At 49.5% G+C, this 13,042-nt stretch overlaps 1 protein-coding gene and 1 long non-coding RNA gene across 4 annotated transcripts in view; one reads left to right on the forward strand and one right to left on the reverse strand.

Annotated features, from left to right (window-relative positions):
- The window catches only part of myo7aa (myosin VIIAa), a 34,340-nt gene that overhangs the window by 1,720 nt on the left and 19,578 nt on the right, over window positions 1–13,042 (reverse strand). For 2 of the 3 annotated variants that reach the window (XM_048981199.1, XM_048981198.1), the window contains 29 exons: window positions 12,609–12,703; window positions 12,264–12,348; window positions 11,797–12,015; window positions 10,923–11,240; window positions 10,312–10,515; window positions 9,880–10,056; window positions 9,354–9,443; window positions 9,128–9,255; window positions 8,109–8,235; window positions 7,675–7,794; window positions 7,269–7,442; window positions 6,956–7,183; window positions 6,378–6,548; window positions 5,929–6,046; window positions 5,714–5,840; window positions 5,256–5,425; window positions 4,969–5,159; window positions 4,740–4,864; window positions 4,496–4,653; window positions 4,143–4,296; window positions 3,878–4,033; window positions 2,552–2,657; window positions 1,889–2,002; window positions 1,631–1,718; window positions 1,430–1,536; window positions 1,136–1,321; window positions 636–752; window positions 242–325; window positions 28–147 (listed from right to left, as the gene is read on the reverse strand). In XM_048981199.1, coding sequence (XP_048837156.1) covers window positions 28–147; window positions 242–325; window positions 636–752; window positions 1,136–1,321; window positions 1,430–1,536; window positions 1,631–1,718; window positions 1,889–2,002; window positions 2,552–2,657; window positions 3,878–4,033; window positions 4,143–4,296; window positions 4,496–4,653; window positions 4,740–4,864; window positions 4,969–5,159; window positions 5,256–5,425; window positions 5,714–5,840; window positions 5,929–6,046; window positions 6,378–6,548; window positions 6,956–7,183; window positions 7,269–7,442; window positions 7,675–7,794; window positions 8,109–8,235; window positions 9,128–9,255; window positions 9,354–9,443; window positions 9,880–10,056; window positions 10,312–10,515; window positions 10,923–11,240; window positions 11,797–12,015; window positions 12,264–12,348; window positions 12,609–12,703 — 4,257 coding nt within the window. Of the gene's footprint in view, window positions 1–27; window positions 148–241; window positions 326–635; window positions 753–1,135; window positions 1,322–1,429; window positions 1,537–1,630; window positions 1,719–1,888; window positions 2,003–2,551; window positions 2,658–3,877; window positions 4,034–4,142; window positions 4,297–4,495; window positions 4,654–4,739; window positions 4,865–4,968; window positions 5,160–5,255; window positions 5,426–5,713; window positions 5,841–5,928; window positions 6,047–6,377; window positions 6,549–6,955; window positions 7,184–7,268; window positions 7,443–7,674; window positions 7,795–8,108; window positions 8,236–9,127; window positions 9,256–9,353; window positions 9,444–9,879; window positions 10,057–10,311; window positions 10,516–10,910; window positions 11,241–11,796; window positions 12,016–12,263; window positions 12,349–12,608; window positions 12,704–13,042 lie in introns of all 3 variants that reach the window. The other variant, XM_048981197.1, reaches the window with a different exon arrangement.
- LOC125711822 (uncharacterized) lies at window positions 2,929–3,735 on the forward strand. The gene is made up of 6 exons (XR_007383111.1): window positions 2,929–3,027; window positions 3,089–3,148; window positions 3,179–3,313; window positions 3,359–3,418; window positions 3,449–3,538; window positions 3,629–3,735. It is a non-coding gene; the product is annotated as an uncharacterized LOC125711822 (long non-coding RNA).

Genomic DNA, 13,042 nt, shown 5'->3' on the forward strand with positions numbered 1-13,042 from the left:
TGCTCTTTAAACAGCCGGCTTCCTCACCAGCGAGGTCTCACACAGCAACTTGCTGCCTCGGACCAGGTTGCCGATGGTGATGTGGAAGTAGGTGTTCCCGCTGCTCCAGTTGGAGATCTTGGTGAAGGGGTGCGTGATCAGGATGTCCTGCAGGATCAACGCAGACACACACACAGTCTTGAACACACACACACATGCGGTCACACACAATCCTCGAACATAACAACAGAGTCTGAGTCACCTTGCTCTTTGGGTCGATGAGGCTGACGCCATGCTTGTTAATCGCTATCAGGAGGATCTCCGGGAAATTTGGCTCCGTAGTTTGCTAAAAAAAATAGTGCAGGCATTAATTGCTCTGGTGTTCTGATGGTAAACCCTGAACAGATGTGAAACACCCAGACAGGGTGTCAAAGTTTAAGTCAAAGTCAAAGTAAACTTTATTGTCATCTGTGCTATATACTGTACAGATACATGGAGAGACGAGATGACGTGGCTCCAGTATTTTTTCAGTGCAGATGAGAGAAAGACACATAAGAAATGGGTACGTGACGCGTCGACAGTGAAGCTCAATAAATCCTCTGGACACCGAAGCCTCCAGTACCTGCGGCCGTCCCTCTTAAAGGCAAACTGATTACCTTCACCTCGAAGAAGGCCGATCCAAACGTTGCCCACTTGAAAATAATTTTGAGGAACATCAGCTTGGCCTCCTCCCTTGATTTCCCAGCATGCCTGTTGAAGTACGCCACCACGGACTGCACAAACACATGGCAGAGATCTCTGCGTGACGTGGTGCTTTCACAGAGACTCTAAAGGGGTGCTGCCCAGTCCATTTCCTGGAAGACCCCCCCCAATATTCTCTGTCCTACCTTAATCAGGTTCAGATGGCCCTTAATAGGCTAAAAATGACTGTGGTAAGTTGAAATTAGTGTGGGTTGGAATGAAAACATTCTGGCAGAGGGTCCTCCAGGAACAGGACTGAAAAACACCACTCTAAGGAGCATGCATGTGTGGAAACACATCAGTGACTGCGGAAGGATAAATTGACTGATGGACTAATGACTGGATGGATGGATGGATGGACTAATGATTATATTGAAGGCTGAATGGATGAACGGCGAGTCCCATGTCCGCTCACGCGTTTCCAGTCGTCAGGAGACATCTGCCTTATCAGGTCTTGGGGTACCAGCTCTCTCAGCATCTTGGGGATACTGGGGAAGTGGGACTTGTCGTCTTCGAACTTGACACGGTAGATGAGTGCGGCCAGCTGGAAGACCTCGTCGCGCGAGCACTTGTGGTAGCCGCGCAGGTATTTGGGGAGCTCCTGAGGAAGAGCGTGTGGGACAGGAGAGCCAGTTAGGGGCCAGCGCTGTCTTCACAACACCAATGCTATTAGTGAACGAAAATACACGGGGATCCAAAGACGAATCACCTGGTAGTAATGAAAAATTGAGTCTGCAAACGAGTCCTTCCCTGGAACGGTGTTGGTCCACAGTTTCTTCATGAAGAATACCTGGTAGGTCAATGAAGGCACTATACCTACAACAGAGACACACAAGCTGCTTAAGTGGGAAGAGCAGGAGAGAGAGCTGACCTGACTCTCAACGAGGATTAAGCTGGATTAGGGCTTTACCGTCCTTTACAGGCCGGGCTTTCTTGATCCAGTCCGTGAGGTGCCTGACGAAATCAAAGAAAAAATCTCCTTCCGGTACACTGATCACCTGAAAAGCAGAGTGCAGCTTCAGATTCGATTCGATTCGATTTTATTTGATGCTCTCTGCTTCTTCTCAGTTTCCTTGCAAAGCCTCTAGGACTCATTGTGACATCAGACTCCATCTCACCATAATCCTCATTGACCTTCACGTACCGCCTCTTTCATCCCGGCCCCTACCTTGTCGGAGATCTTCACAAATAAGCTGAAGCCCTCGGAGGACTTCAGCAGCAGGCGGCTGGAAATGTTCAGGCAGAAATCTTTGGCTTTCGTGCTTGACTCCACCTCAAAAGCCTACAACAGATTTTAAAATAATAATAATTAATTATTCTATTATAAAAATTATTCTATTTTGCAATACCACTGTTCCATGGCCCCAGTCAGACAATTATCTGGAGAAATAATTAGAGGCAGATCTATTTAGAACTAGATTAGAATTTAATTAGAATATAATTATCAGTGTTTTTCAGGCATATCCAATTAATTACTGTATCCCTCCCCTCTGTAATTTCTGCTGCCCATGTAATTAGCACTTAATAACAGGAGATTACAGTCTCTAAGAGCAGATAATGCTTCATCATGATTAAGGAGTGGTATTCTTTGGCCTGCAGAACACTTTTCACTAATGGATTTTGTTACTGATATTAAAAAACCTCCTTGGTACACATATATTACAGGATAAAATTATAACCCAGGGACATGATGCTCCAAAAGACGGCCAATTCAATTAGAAAATGCAAGCTGACAACCGCTGATGATGTGGGAGCCTTGCATCCATTCGGTAATTCGGTGCTGCTTGCATTTTGACCCAGAACTGGACTTGGTCTGGACAAGGATGTTCACCTCGTCTGTGTCGTCAGGGAAATACACTTTGTGGAAGATCTGCGTGGTCTTGTGCTGGATGGCCTCCACCTCCACCAAGTGGGGCGGGTACTTCCTGGAGCCGTTTCTGCTTTCCAGAAGTAGAGATTTCAGAGTCGTCAGTATAAGGCAGTGTTTCTAAAGCCAAATAGCTGGAACAGGTGTGCTGGGAGCGGGGAGGGTGCAAAAATGGCCCTTTATCTAAAAAGAGACGAATTTTACCGTGATATTTTAAGAATAAAACAAACACAATGTATGCTGCAGCTGCTGGCGTAGGTAGGAAGGTGGGGGGTGAGGAGGGGGCAGAAAGCAGACACACTGTGCACATTCATCACTGCCATGGGGGGAGGGGTTCTTCTGTACACACAGAGCAGCTTGATACAGTCAGTCATCACCTAGAAGATCTGGACGGTCCTCCCTACAAGAGTTGCTGAGGTGTGCAGGTGAAATGCTGTGAGGTGAAATGCTGTGAGGGGAAATGCTGTGAGGTGAAATGCTGTGAGGTGAAATGCTGTGCAGGTGAAATGCTGTGAGGGGAAATGCTGTGAGGGGAAATGCTGTGAGGGGAAATGCTGTGAGGTGAAATGCTGTGAGGTGAAATGCTGTGAGGGGAAATGCTGTGAGGGGAAATGCTGTGAGGTGAAATGCTGTGAGGGGAAATGCTGTGAGGTGAAATGCTGTGAGGTGAAATGCTGTGAGGGGAAATGCTGTGAGGTGAAATGCTGTGAGGGGAAATGCTGTGAGGTGAAATGCTGTGAGGGGAAATGCTGTGAGGTGAAATGCTGTGAGGTGAAATGCTGTGAGGGGAAATGCTGTGAGGGGAAATGCTGTGAGGGGAAATGCTGTGAGGTGAAATGCTGTGAGGTGAAATGCTGTGAGGGGAAATGCTGTGAGGGGAAATGCTGTGAGGTGAAATGCTGTGAGGGGAAATGCTGTGAGGTGAAATGCTGTGAGGGGAAATGCTGTGAGGTGAAATGCTGTGAGGGGAAATGCTGTGAGGGGAAATGCTGTGAGGGGAAATGCTGTGAGGGGAAATGCTGTGAGGTGAAATGCTGTGAGGGGAAATGCTGTGAGGTGAAATGCTGTGAGGGGAAATGCTGTGAGGGGAAATGCTGTGAGGTGAAATGCTGTGAGGGGAAATGCTGTGAGGGGAAATGCTGTGAGGGGAAATGCTGTGAGGTGAAATGCTGTGAGGGGAAATGCTGGGAGCAGAGTGCAGGTCACTGCTTTTTAAGGTCAGACTTTTAGCTGATGACCTGTAGCTGCACTGTGAGAATGAGCCGCTGTGTTTCAGATGCACGGCTTTACCTCAGGGCCTTCTGCAGACGCTGCATGCAGTCCGAGGCCAGCGGGTGCTGCCTCTTAGCCTGTAAGAACCTCTGAACATGGGGTAGCAGCAGGTTGCTGGGTGGAAACAGGCCTGTACAGAGCCAGAGCAGCTCCCAGCCTTTCTCCTCACTATACCTGCGCATAAAAATCCCATAAAGCAACTGCAAAGAGATCAGCACATGCTACTTCCTCCACCGTGGTGGCTCGAGGCTTCAGGTAGAAGACCTGGAGAGCCTTCACCTACTTTATATGGTTTTCTGTGAGCTGCTTCAGAATTTGGCAGTACATCTCATCCTTGAGTGGCTCTGCCTTCAAGGCCCCTTCGAAGATGTGGTCGGTGAGCTCATTCACGGACCGCATGCGTTTGGATGGGTAGTCGCCCATGTATTTCATGACGGGTGCAGAAACTAGCATCAAGGAACGACACACCAGAGCCAGTGGGTGCGGAATATAATAGCTCAGCATATATAAGGGATTCACACTGATGGACGGTGACACCGATGACCGTTAATGTTAAGGATGTGAGACCAATGATGCCGTTGAGGCTTTGGTGGAGCGATTGGCGGCACCACGAGAGGAGAGTGCAGGAAAGGATATCGATGAAGGCCATGCAGGCTTCTTGAGACAGCTCCTCGTGGCTGAGAACCTTCTTCAGCAGCGCCTGCTTGATGGGCTCCCGGGTGCAGCACCACATCTTGTCTTTGCCGCGGTTCTTGGTGATCATGACACGGCTCAGCGTGTGTTTGGGGGGGGGCCTGGCAGGGGGGTGGGTACCGGAGAGAAATGAATAAAGAATAAAATGAAGGAAAACTGAAAGTGCGGCCTGGGGTCAGGAGGGCACCTGAAGTAGTCGTAGGAAAACTCTTCTAGGGTGTAGGGCTTGATGCGCTCCTCGCTGTCAGCCAGGGATAGCTGGGTCAGTCGGATGGACTCCTGGCGCTGGTCTGGGGTCATAGTGACCAGGGCCTGAGCCGCACGGAGAGGGAAAGGAATGCAGTGAGAGGAGGCTGTGAATAAAGCTAAATTTATTCATGTGATACCATTTGGGTTTGGGGGGACTGGTAACTGACCACAACGTCAGGCTGGGGCCTGGTGATGGTGGGCAGCACATAGACACAGTCGGCCGGGAAGTCGCCCCTCTGCTTGGTCCGGTCATTGATGCCATGTGCCCAGCCTGAGCTCATGACCTGCTCCCCGGTGTCCTGGTCCAGCAGGATGAGGTCCCCCTTGAGGAAGCTCAGGAACGTGGAGTCATCCCCAGCTACATGCCAGGGAACCATTCATACCGTATCATCCACTGCACTGGGGGGACACTAGGTGGCATGTAGTTATTTGTCAGGAGCTACGAGGCACTAACTGGGATTGGGGTTGTCATGCAGAGCCACAACGAACTTTGACCTCCTCCTCAAGCCCTCCAGGAAGGTGACCACCAGGTCGCGGATGTCCTCTGCATTGTTGGAGGTGAAAGTGTACTCTTCCCCCTTGATGGTGGCCAATGTGAAGCTATGTCCTTGCAGCTTACCGCCCCTGTTGGGGAAAGAGGGGGCACCGGTTTGTGCCCCAGGTGACTGGACTCCCAGGAGCCTTAACCCAGACTCAGAACCTACCAACAGTGCTACTCTCTGGAGAAACAAGGACTATGGAACTCTTGAGACTGATGTAGCCTATTTCATAAAGTACACGAGCGGAGTGAGAGTTGCAGGTTAAAAATAAATAGCAGTAAAGCGTATTGCGCCAGTCCGTGATGTTTGGTGACATTCCTGGAAGATGGAAGGAACAGACAGGAACACTGAAGACGCCAGGATGACAGCGTACCTGCTGCTGGACACGGCTGTGATCTCGGGGAAGGAGAGCTCCAGCAGCACCTGCTCCTGCTCATCCACAAAGTAAACCCCTGTCCAGTTCACTGCCACAATTACGTCGTTCTTAGGCAGGCTGGGCCCTGAGGTAGCAGGACATTAGCATTAGTTTGCTAAACACACGCAAGGACGTATGATCTCAGAGCGGCGGTCGCTGAAAAGTCGCTGTACCTGACAATTTGAAGGCCTCGTAAAACCGGGAAAACAGTAAAGGCCACTTGTATCGGGCAAAATCCACCACTTCCTCCTTGACCTTTTGGGGGTCCATCCTCTTTTGAGCATAGATTCCCTGGAGAATCAATGGCCAAATAGGAAGTGAATGGGCAAAACAGTGACGGGCTATTCTTGTAAAAGTGCATATTATGTTGCACAAACTAACCCACTGTGTAGTTCCCCATCACCAGCTGGTTACCCTTGGGGGCAGGGTATAGTTGGACAAAACATTATTTTTTGCTGGCTCATGGAAAAACCGGTTTATGCCTGCTGAGAGTGTTTGAGTCTAAGTCCATTTATAAACGTATTATTTTTGCCTATTTCCTTGCTACCTCCTGCCTCTGTCCTGGGTAGCTGTGTGTACGCACAAGAGGCCAAGCTACTGAGGCGGGATGCAGCCTTCGTACCTTCTTGTGTGCTGCCATGATAAACTGAGCCCACTTCTCGAGGGTGCGGGTGGAGCTGATCTCGCGGTCGGGGATGTAGGACGGGATGAGGCTGAGCAGACGCTCCAGCAGGATCTCGGAGCCGTAGTCCACGTAGTACTGCTGGGAGGCCAGCTCTGCCAGGTCCTCCTCCTAATGCGGGGAGATGGAACTGCATCACACATGCAGTGCACCCTGCGCACATGCCATTCATGGGGCCTGAGGTAAATCATTCTAATCCAATCTGTTTCTCAACCCTGTGCTTGGGGACCCCCAGACAGGAACTGGGGGGGTGGGGAGCAATGATGAAAATGTGAACCGTCTGGGGGTCCACGAGGACCAGGTTGGGAAACTGTTCTAATCAAGCAAAGATGCTAAGTAACGTATCCAGTAGTGTAAAAACCTTAATATTGGATGTTTGACATTAATTCAGTTGGCTATGGAATAATTTCAGTTGTAGATACCGCATTTGGTGTTTCAAAGACCGTAACCAAACCCAAATTATTCCTTGTGGTAATTTCTATAGATTTATGGGGGTAAACCCCCCACCAGCCGCTCACCCGGTCACAGCGGTACTCTCCGAACTTCACACCACGAACGATCTGCTGGTAGATCAGGTTGGTGGCCACATTGTCATCGGCAGGGTTGTGCCAGGGTGTGAAGATCTCCTTGCGGAAAAACAGCCTCCAGGGGGCGTTGCGCTCCTGGGCTCCCTGCTCCTTGGCGTACTGCTCGCACTGGGACACGGCATCCATCACGTGATCATTCCCGCTGCCCAGCGAGGACACCTTTTGGCAGGGAAACGTACGAGTATGATGAGTATGACGAGCACGATCTGAAGAACACCCAGCTGGACGCAGAGACATGGTGCACCTTGTCAAAAAGCGCGATGTAGAGAGAGAAGCCGAAGGTGTCCCTCAGCCCGATCTTGTCTGCCAGGGCGTTACACAGCTCCTTGGCGGTGGTGGCCGAATCAGTCAGCAGAGTCTTGGTTGTTCCATCCATAAATGTCACAGGGAGCATTACGGGTTTCTTCGACTTGGTGGCCTGAAAAACAAAAACACTGAGTTACCTACCACATGGACCCGGCAGCACATCACGCACTTCCAGTAAATAAATATCCAAAATAAATAAATCCAGACCTAATCTGCCAGAGCATCACTATCATTGGACTTGCTACACAAGAAAAACTGAGCATTTACAATCTTTGACAGAATTAGACAAGAAAAACAACAGTGATCGTCCGCTGCCACCCATTTCGTTGGTCTAAGAGCTGTACCTGGAGCTCCAGCCAAGAGGGCGGCTGGGTCCGTGTGCCGTTACCAAAGGTCCTCCTCAGCCTCTCCTCACAGTAGGGGGCATAACCAGGGGGCCCCCCACTGATGAAATTCCTCAGATACTGTGGAGTCAGAGAGAAAGGGTGATTTTACCTAAAAATGGCAGCAACCCTAACTTAGACGACCCCATAAGAGCTGGAAGCCTTTGAATAAATACTCAAACACAAGAATTAAAATCAAATGAGGCTTGCCGTCCATTAAAGAATGTACATCACTAAGGTATTGTAAGTACATTCACATTAAGGAACTGAACAATTTAATGAAATATAGCAAAGGAATGAGAGGTACATATTAACAGAGAGGCTGACACACCTTGTTCTATCACATGAGATTTTCTGCATCATTAAGTATATGAAAAAACTTGAAGGAGTCTTACTTTGACAAACTTCTCAGAGGGGGCAAAGCAGCCCACACAGAGCGAGACAAGGATCCACCCACGAGCGTGGCTACTCTTGGAAGGATTCTGGGTCAGCTGCTTGCAGATCTGACAGTAGATCTCATCTCTGTGATGGGGACATTACAGAAAGTGAGTGGCTTTTGTTCACAGTTTCCTTGGTGCTCAGAGGATGCATCAGCTAGCTGCAGTCAACAGGGAACGAATCAGCCAAGGGGTATCTATGGTGCTCACAGAGAGAAACAGCCAAAGGATACCCATGGTGCTCACAGAGAGAATCAGCCAAGGGATATCTATGGTGCTCACAGAGAGAATCAGCCAAAGGATATCTATGGTGCTCACAGAGAGAATCAGCCAAGGGATATCTATGGTGCTCACAGAGAGAATCAGCCAAGGGGTATCTATGGTACTAACAAAAAGAATCAGCCAGGGGATATCTATGGTGCTCACAGAGAGAAACAGCCATGGGATATCTATGGTGCTCACAGAGAGAATCAGCCAAGTGATATCTATGGTGCTCATACGGTTTCTCAATACCAAGACCTCAAAGACTGTACTTGTGTTATTGGCAAAAGCGTTTTTGCTGACTTGCCTCCCAATGACGAATTTGGGACACAATAAATCATGGGATTCTCATTAGCCAGGATGCAACCAAGGTATTCTCACTATTTCAGGTGGGGCAAGAAGGCCATCTGGGGATTTTTACCCCTTTTGCTTTTGAGTATTGGGACTAAAGCTCAGCAATGGAAGGTGACCTCAAATGGGTTAGGATTAGGGTTAGGGTTAGGATTAGGATTAGGGTTAGGATTAGGGTTAGGGTTAGGGTTAGGATTAGGGTTAGGGTTAGGATTAGGGTTAGGATTAGGGTTAGGGTTAGGGTTGCGAGAACACAAAAACTCTCAAGTACACATACTGATAAACACCCATAGATGAAATCTGTGAGAGGACATCTATGGTGCTCACAGAGTAAATCAGCCGTGGAATATCTATCTTGTTCTGACCTGAGGGCAGGCCGTAGGATACCGTTGCCGATGATGAAGTGCAGTTTCTCCAGATTGGAGGTGGGCCGGTCCTCCAGCATGCTGTTGCCATGCAGGGTGTACTCACCATCATTCAAACGCTTGGTCACCTGGAAACAGACCCCAAAAACACCTTAGATCACAGTCTCCTCCAGGTCTGATGATTTTCCAAACGACAGAGACAAACAAACAGAATGGCCAGACTCACCTCCTCTGTGATCTTCGACTTCTTCTTCAGCGTCAGCGATACCAACTTGTGGCGTACACTGCTCTTCTTGTGACTGTCAACGTGGCCAGTCTGCAAAGGTGGGCCAAAGTGATGGGGAAAGTTTATACTTCGTGCTGTTGTCATGCCAACGTGGTCAAGATGCATCATGGTCGCCTTGCTGAGGTGGCCAGAAGACCACACCTCAGTCACTTATTTGACAGACGTTTCTCCAGTTTGTTTCTTAGCGATTTATAAAATGTCATAAATCCTTGGCTTACAGTTGTTGTACTGAGTGGTGCTCTCCCACTGAAAAAACTACATGTGGATTAGAATTAGAATCAACGGGATGTATGAAATTTTGAAAGTGCAAAGTCAAACAAGGTGCTAAATCACCCCTTAGCACAGCTGGTCTCTTTACACAGCACACAAGGCTGAGTTAAAATGCACCGAATACTGTTACGCCCTAAGTAGATATGACAGAGTCTGTAAGAGATATAGGGGTCTAGGTTCCTATCTTCCTCCCTACCTCCCCCTCCCCCTGAAGTGCCTGCAGCTCCCGCTTGTAGGTCTTCTTCCCGAGGGTCTCGTAGATCTTGGTCATGACAGGGATCTTCTCGCTGCCGTCGCTGATGGCCGTGTGGTACTTTGGCTCGGGGAGGTCACCCATGAACCTCAGCACTGTGATCCAGACGGCCAGGGCGGCCTGCGGAAGGAGGGAGCAAGAGAATGATGTGGAGTGAGTGCTGTCAGTGTCAGTGATAGTGTATCGGCAGGCCTGCTGGTAGAGGCGGGGCTACAAGGGCATTCAGCCCAGTTAAAAGCTGATTGGCCCCCAGAGTGCCCTCTCCCTTGTCACTCACCGATTCAAAACATGTCATTTTTATGTTATGCCCCCCACCTTAAAAAACCCTAGAGTGGCCCCTGCCTGGTGGTCTGGGAACACCTTTAGGGGACCTACCAGCTGGTCACCTTCGTCCTCGTGGTAGAGCAGTGGCTGCTTCAGCGGCCTCCGCATGTAGCTGTGCGTGGTCGTGCCCTGGAAGTAGGTGGCAGCAAACTTGGCAAATTTGTACTCCGACAGGTCCTCTTCCTCTTCCTCGGGAAGGGGTAGGGCCTCATCCAGGTCTTCTTCCTCAAGCTCCTTCTGGGCACGCTCAAGATCCTGTCAAAAGAATGCACACAGACAGAGAGTCAGCGAGATGCTGGCCGATCGACATGCTTTTCAGAAACACGGAAAACGTGACACACGCTGTAACTCTTTTATAGGAGTAAGACTGATAACATCTCCAGTGAGAGTCCTGCAGATGCCAAGAGGAGGATGCATTCTGCTCCAGCTGGGCACTAAGCCACTGCGCTCATAACTCAATAGGCCAACTATTCTCTTGGGAGCCCAGGAAAACCTGCTGGACTCAGCAAGACCAACTGAACCCAAAGGACTGTTTAACAGCCACTACCAAAGATTCATTTAATTTAATTATGACAAAGAATGATCTGAGCTTGGTGGTGATGGTGGGGGGCCGGGGGCGGGGGGGGGCGGGGGGGGGGGCAGACACTCGCCATGCCTTTCACCTCAAAGCCCGTGGGGGCCTGGCCCTCCTGACCAGGGAAGGAGCTGGTGGTACCCAGGAAGCCGAACATCTTGTCGACCATGTCGGAGTCGTTGACGGGCTCGTGCCGCGCCTTCTCCGTCTGCTCCAGCAGCTCCTTCTTGCGCCGCGCCTCCTCGCGCTCCCGCCGCTCCCGCTCGGCGTCCTCGCGTGCCAGCTGTGCCAGTCGCTCCTGGTGCTTTCGCTCGGCCTCTGCCTTAGCCTTCTTGGCACTCATCTGGTTACGGAGCCGCTCCTCCTCAGCCAGACGCATCTTCTCGGCCTCCAAGCGGCGCCGGTACTATGAGAAGGTGGAGTATAGGGGTTAGGGAGGGTGGTGCGGGCGTCTGTCACCCCCTCATCACTTCACCACAGGCACCACAAACGCTGTAGCTGTGTCCCCCAGGGTCAAAGGTCAGGGGTTAGAATAAAGGTCAAACAGAGAGTGTACTGGTTAAGGACATGGACTTTTCTGGAATCCAGTTCAGATCCAGGACAGATCATGCTGTAAAACCTTTGAGCAAAGCACTGAATTATAGTATAGTATTACATTTTCAAGTGTATTAATGAGTAATTCAATAACTGTACATTTTAATATACTTGCACATCTGAATATTTCATTGAAACAATTTAGGTTTTGCACAGTTTTCTTATGCATTCTCTAATTTATTAATTTTGTTTATTTTATTATTGATTTTCCTTTACATATTTATTGTCTTTCTATGCCACTGGATAGAGAAATTTCCCTCTACCAGAAATCAATAAAGATCCATTTTATCTGATCAGGTTTTATCTGATCAGATGTCCGTCTGTCACAGCTGTGCCATTGACACACGTGAACGTGGCGCGGAGCCCACCTCGCCCTTGAGCCTCCTGTAGAGCCTGCGAGCGATCATGCCGCGTGTGTGGGCCTGGATGGTGATGACGGCCCACAGGCGGTGCCGGAAGGCCCGGCGCACCAGGAAGCCTCGGCCCCGGGCCTGGAAGTGCGTCATGCGCTGCCGGGTCATGTGGTAGGTAACGTACAGCTTCCGCGAGCGGTACAGGGCCTGGAGGCGTGAGAAGCCAACTCGCATCTGATGGGGAAGCAAAAACAAGGGAGGAGACGCTGGTCAGCAGCCATTTTTAGAGTTTATTTGCCAGACAATGGAACTTTAGAACTACAGATGGGATCTAAGAACTACAAATGGAAACCACCAATGAAATGTTAGAACCACCAATGCGCCATTAGGACTACCAATGGAAAGTCAGAAACATCAATGCACCAGAATGTCAAAGGTCATAATGTCTCTCCCATTCTTTGAAGATCAGTTAGGAAACTCACTGCACTGTAGTTCTTTCGGCAGTAATAACCCCTCCAGGTCTTCTGGATCAACAGGGCAGACTTCCTCATTTTAAGGAAATTTGATCTGTCAGGAAAAAGTCCATACTATTAGCTTCTATCGCAAATGATGTGCTCAAAAAATGCAGTGGAACTGTTGAGTAACACAGGTCAAGTTTAATACAAAATATAACCATAAAGAGAGACGATAACCAGCACAGTGATTAAACAATCATGGCTGATCATAGTCATCTCCGGGAATCCATTTCCATCCTCTCTTGCTCTTGGTTAAATCCAGCAGTCCAGCCCCTTTTTCACATCCTCCATAGTCACAGCCCCCATTCTCACCTGTCCTTGAAGCCCCGCACCACCTTCTGGATGAGGATGACCTTGTCGGTGATAGCCTTATCCCGCTCGATCTCCAGCAGCATGTCATGGTGGTCCTGAGAGCAGAAGCACGTTACACATCGTACAGTTATGTTTATAAACGATTCAACCTTCAAATCAAGAGAAAACTTTCATTTGAAAAATTCTTTGCACGCAGGGGTCTTTTTGACGTGTCCTTCTACTGGGCTATCCTGACAGTCGCTCAGGTATGCCCACTTCCAGCAGGGAAGCGTTATTTCTGCTCCCCCCCCAGTCCCCATGGGTTGGTGCTTCCTGCCTCGGCAGCTGCAGCACTCTGATAGTGGCCACAGATGAGTTTTCCAAGAACCTTTGACCCGGCGCTGGGGTCTTTCCACTCCACCAAAGCAAAACAGTTTGTCCTACATGAAACACCC

This window comes from Brienomyrus brachyistius, chromosome 17 (assembly GCF_023856365.1).
Source record: "Brienomyrus brachyistius isolate T26 chromosome 17, BBRACH_0.4, whole genome shotgun sequence".
NCBI classification, from domain to species: Eukaryota; Metazoa; Chordata; class Actinopteri; order Osteoglossiformes; family Mormyridae; genus Brienomyrus; species Brienomyrus brachyistius.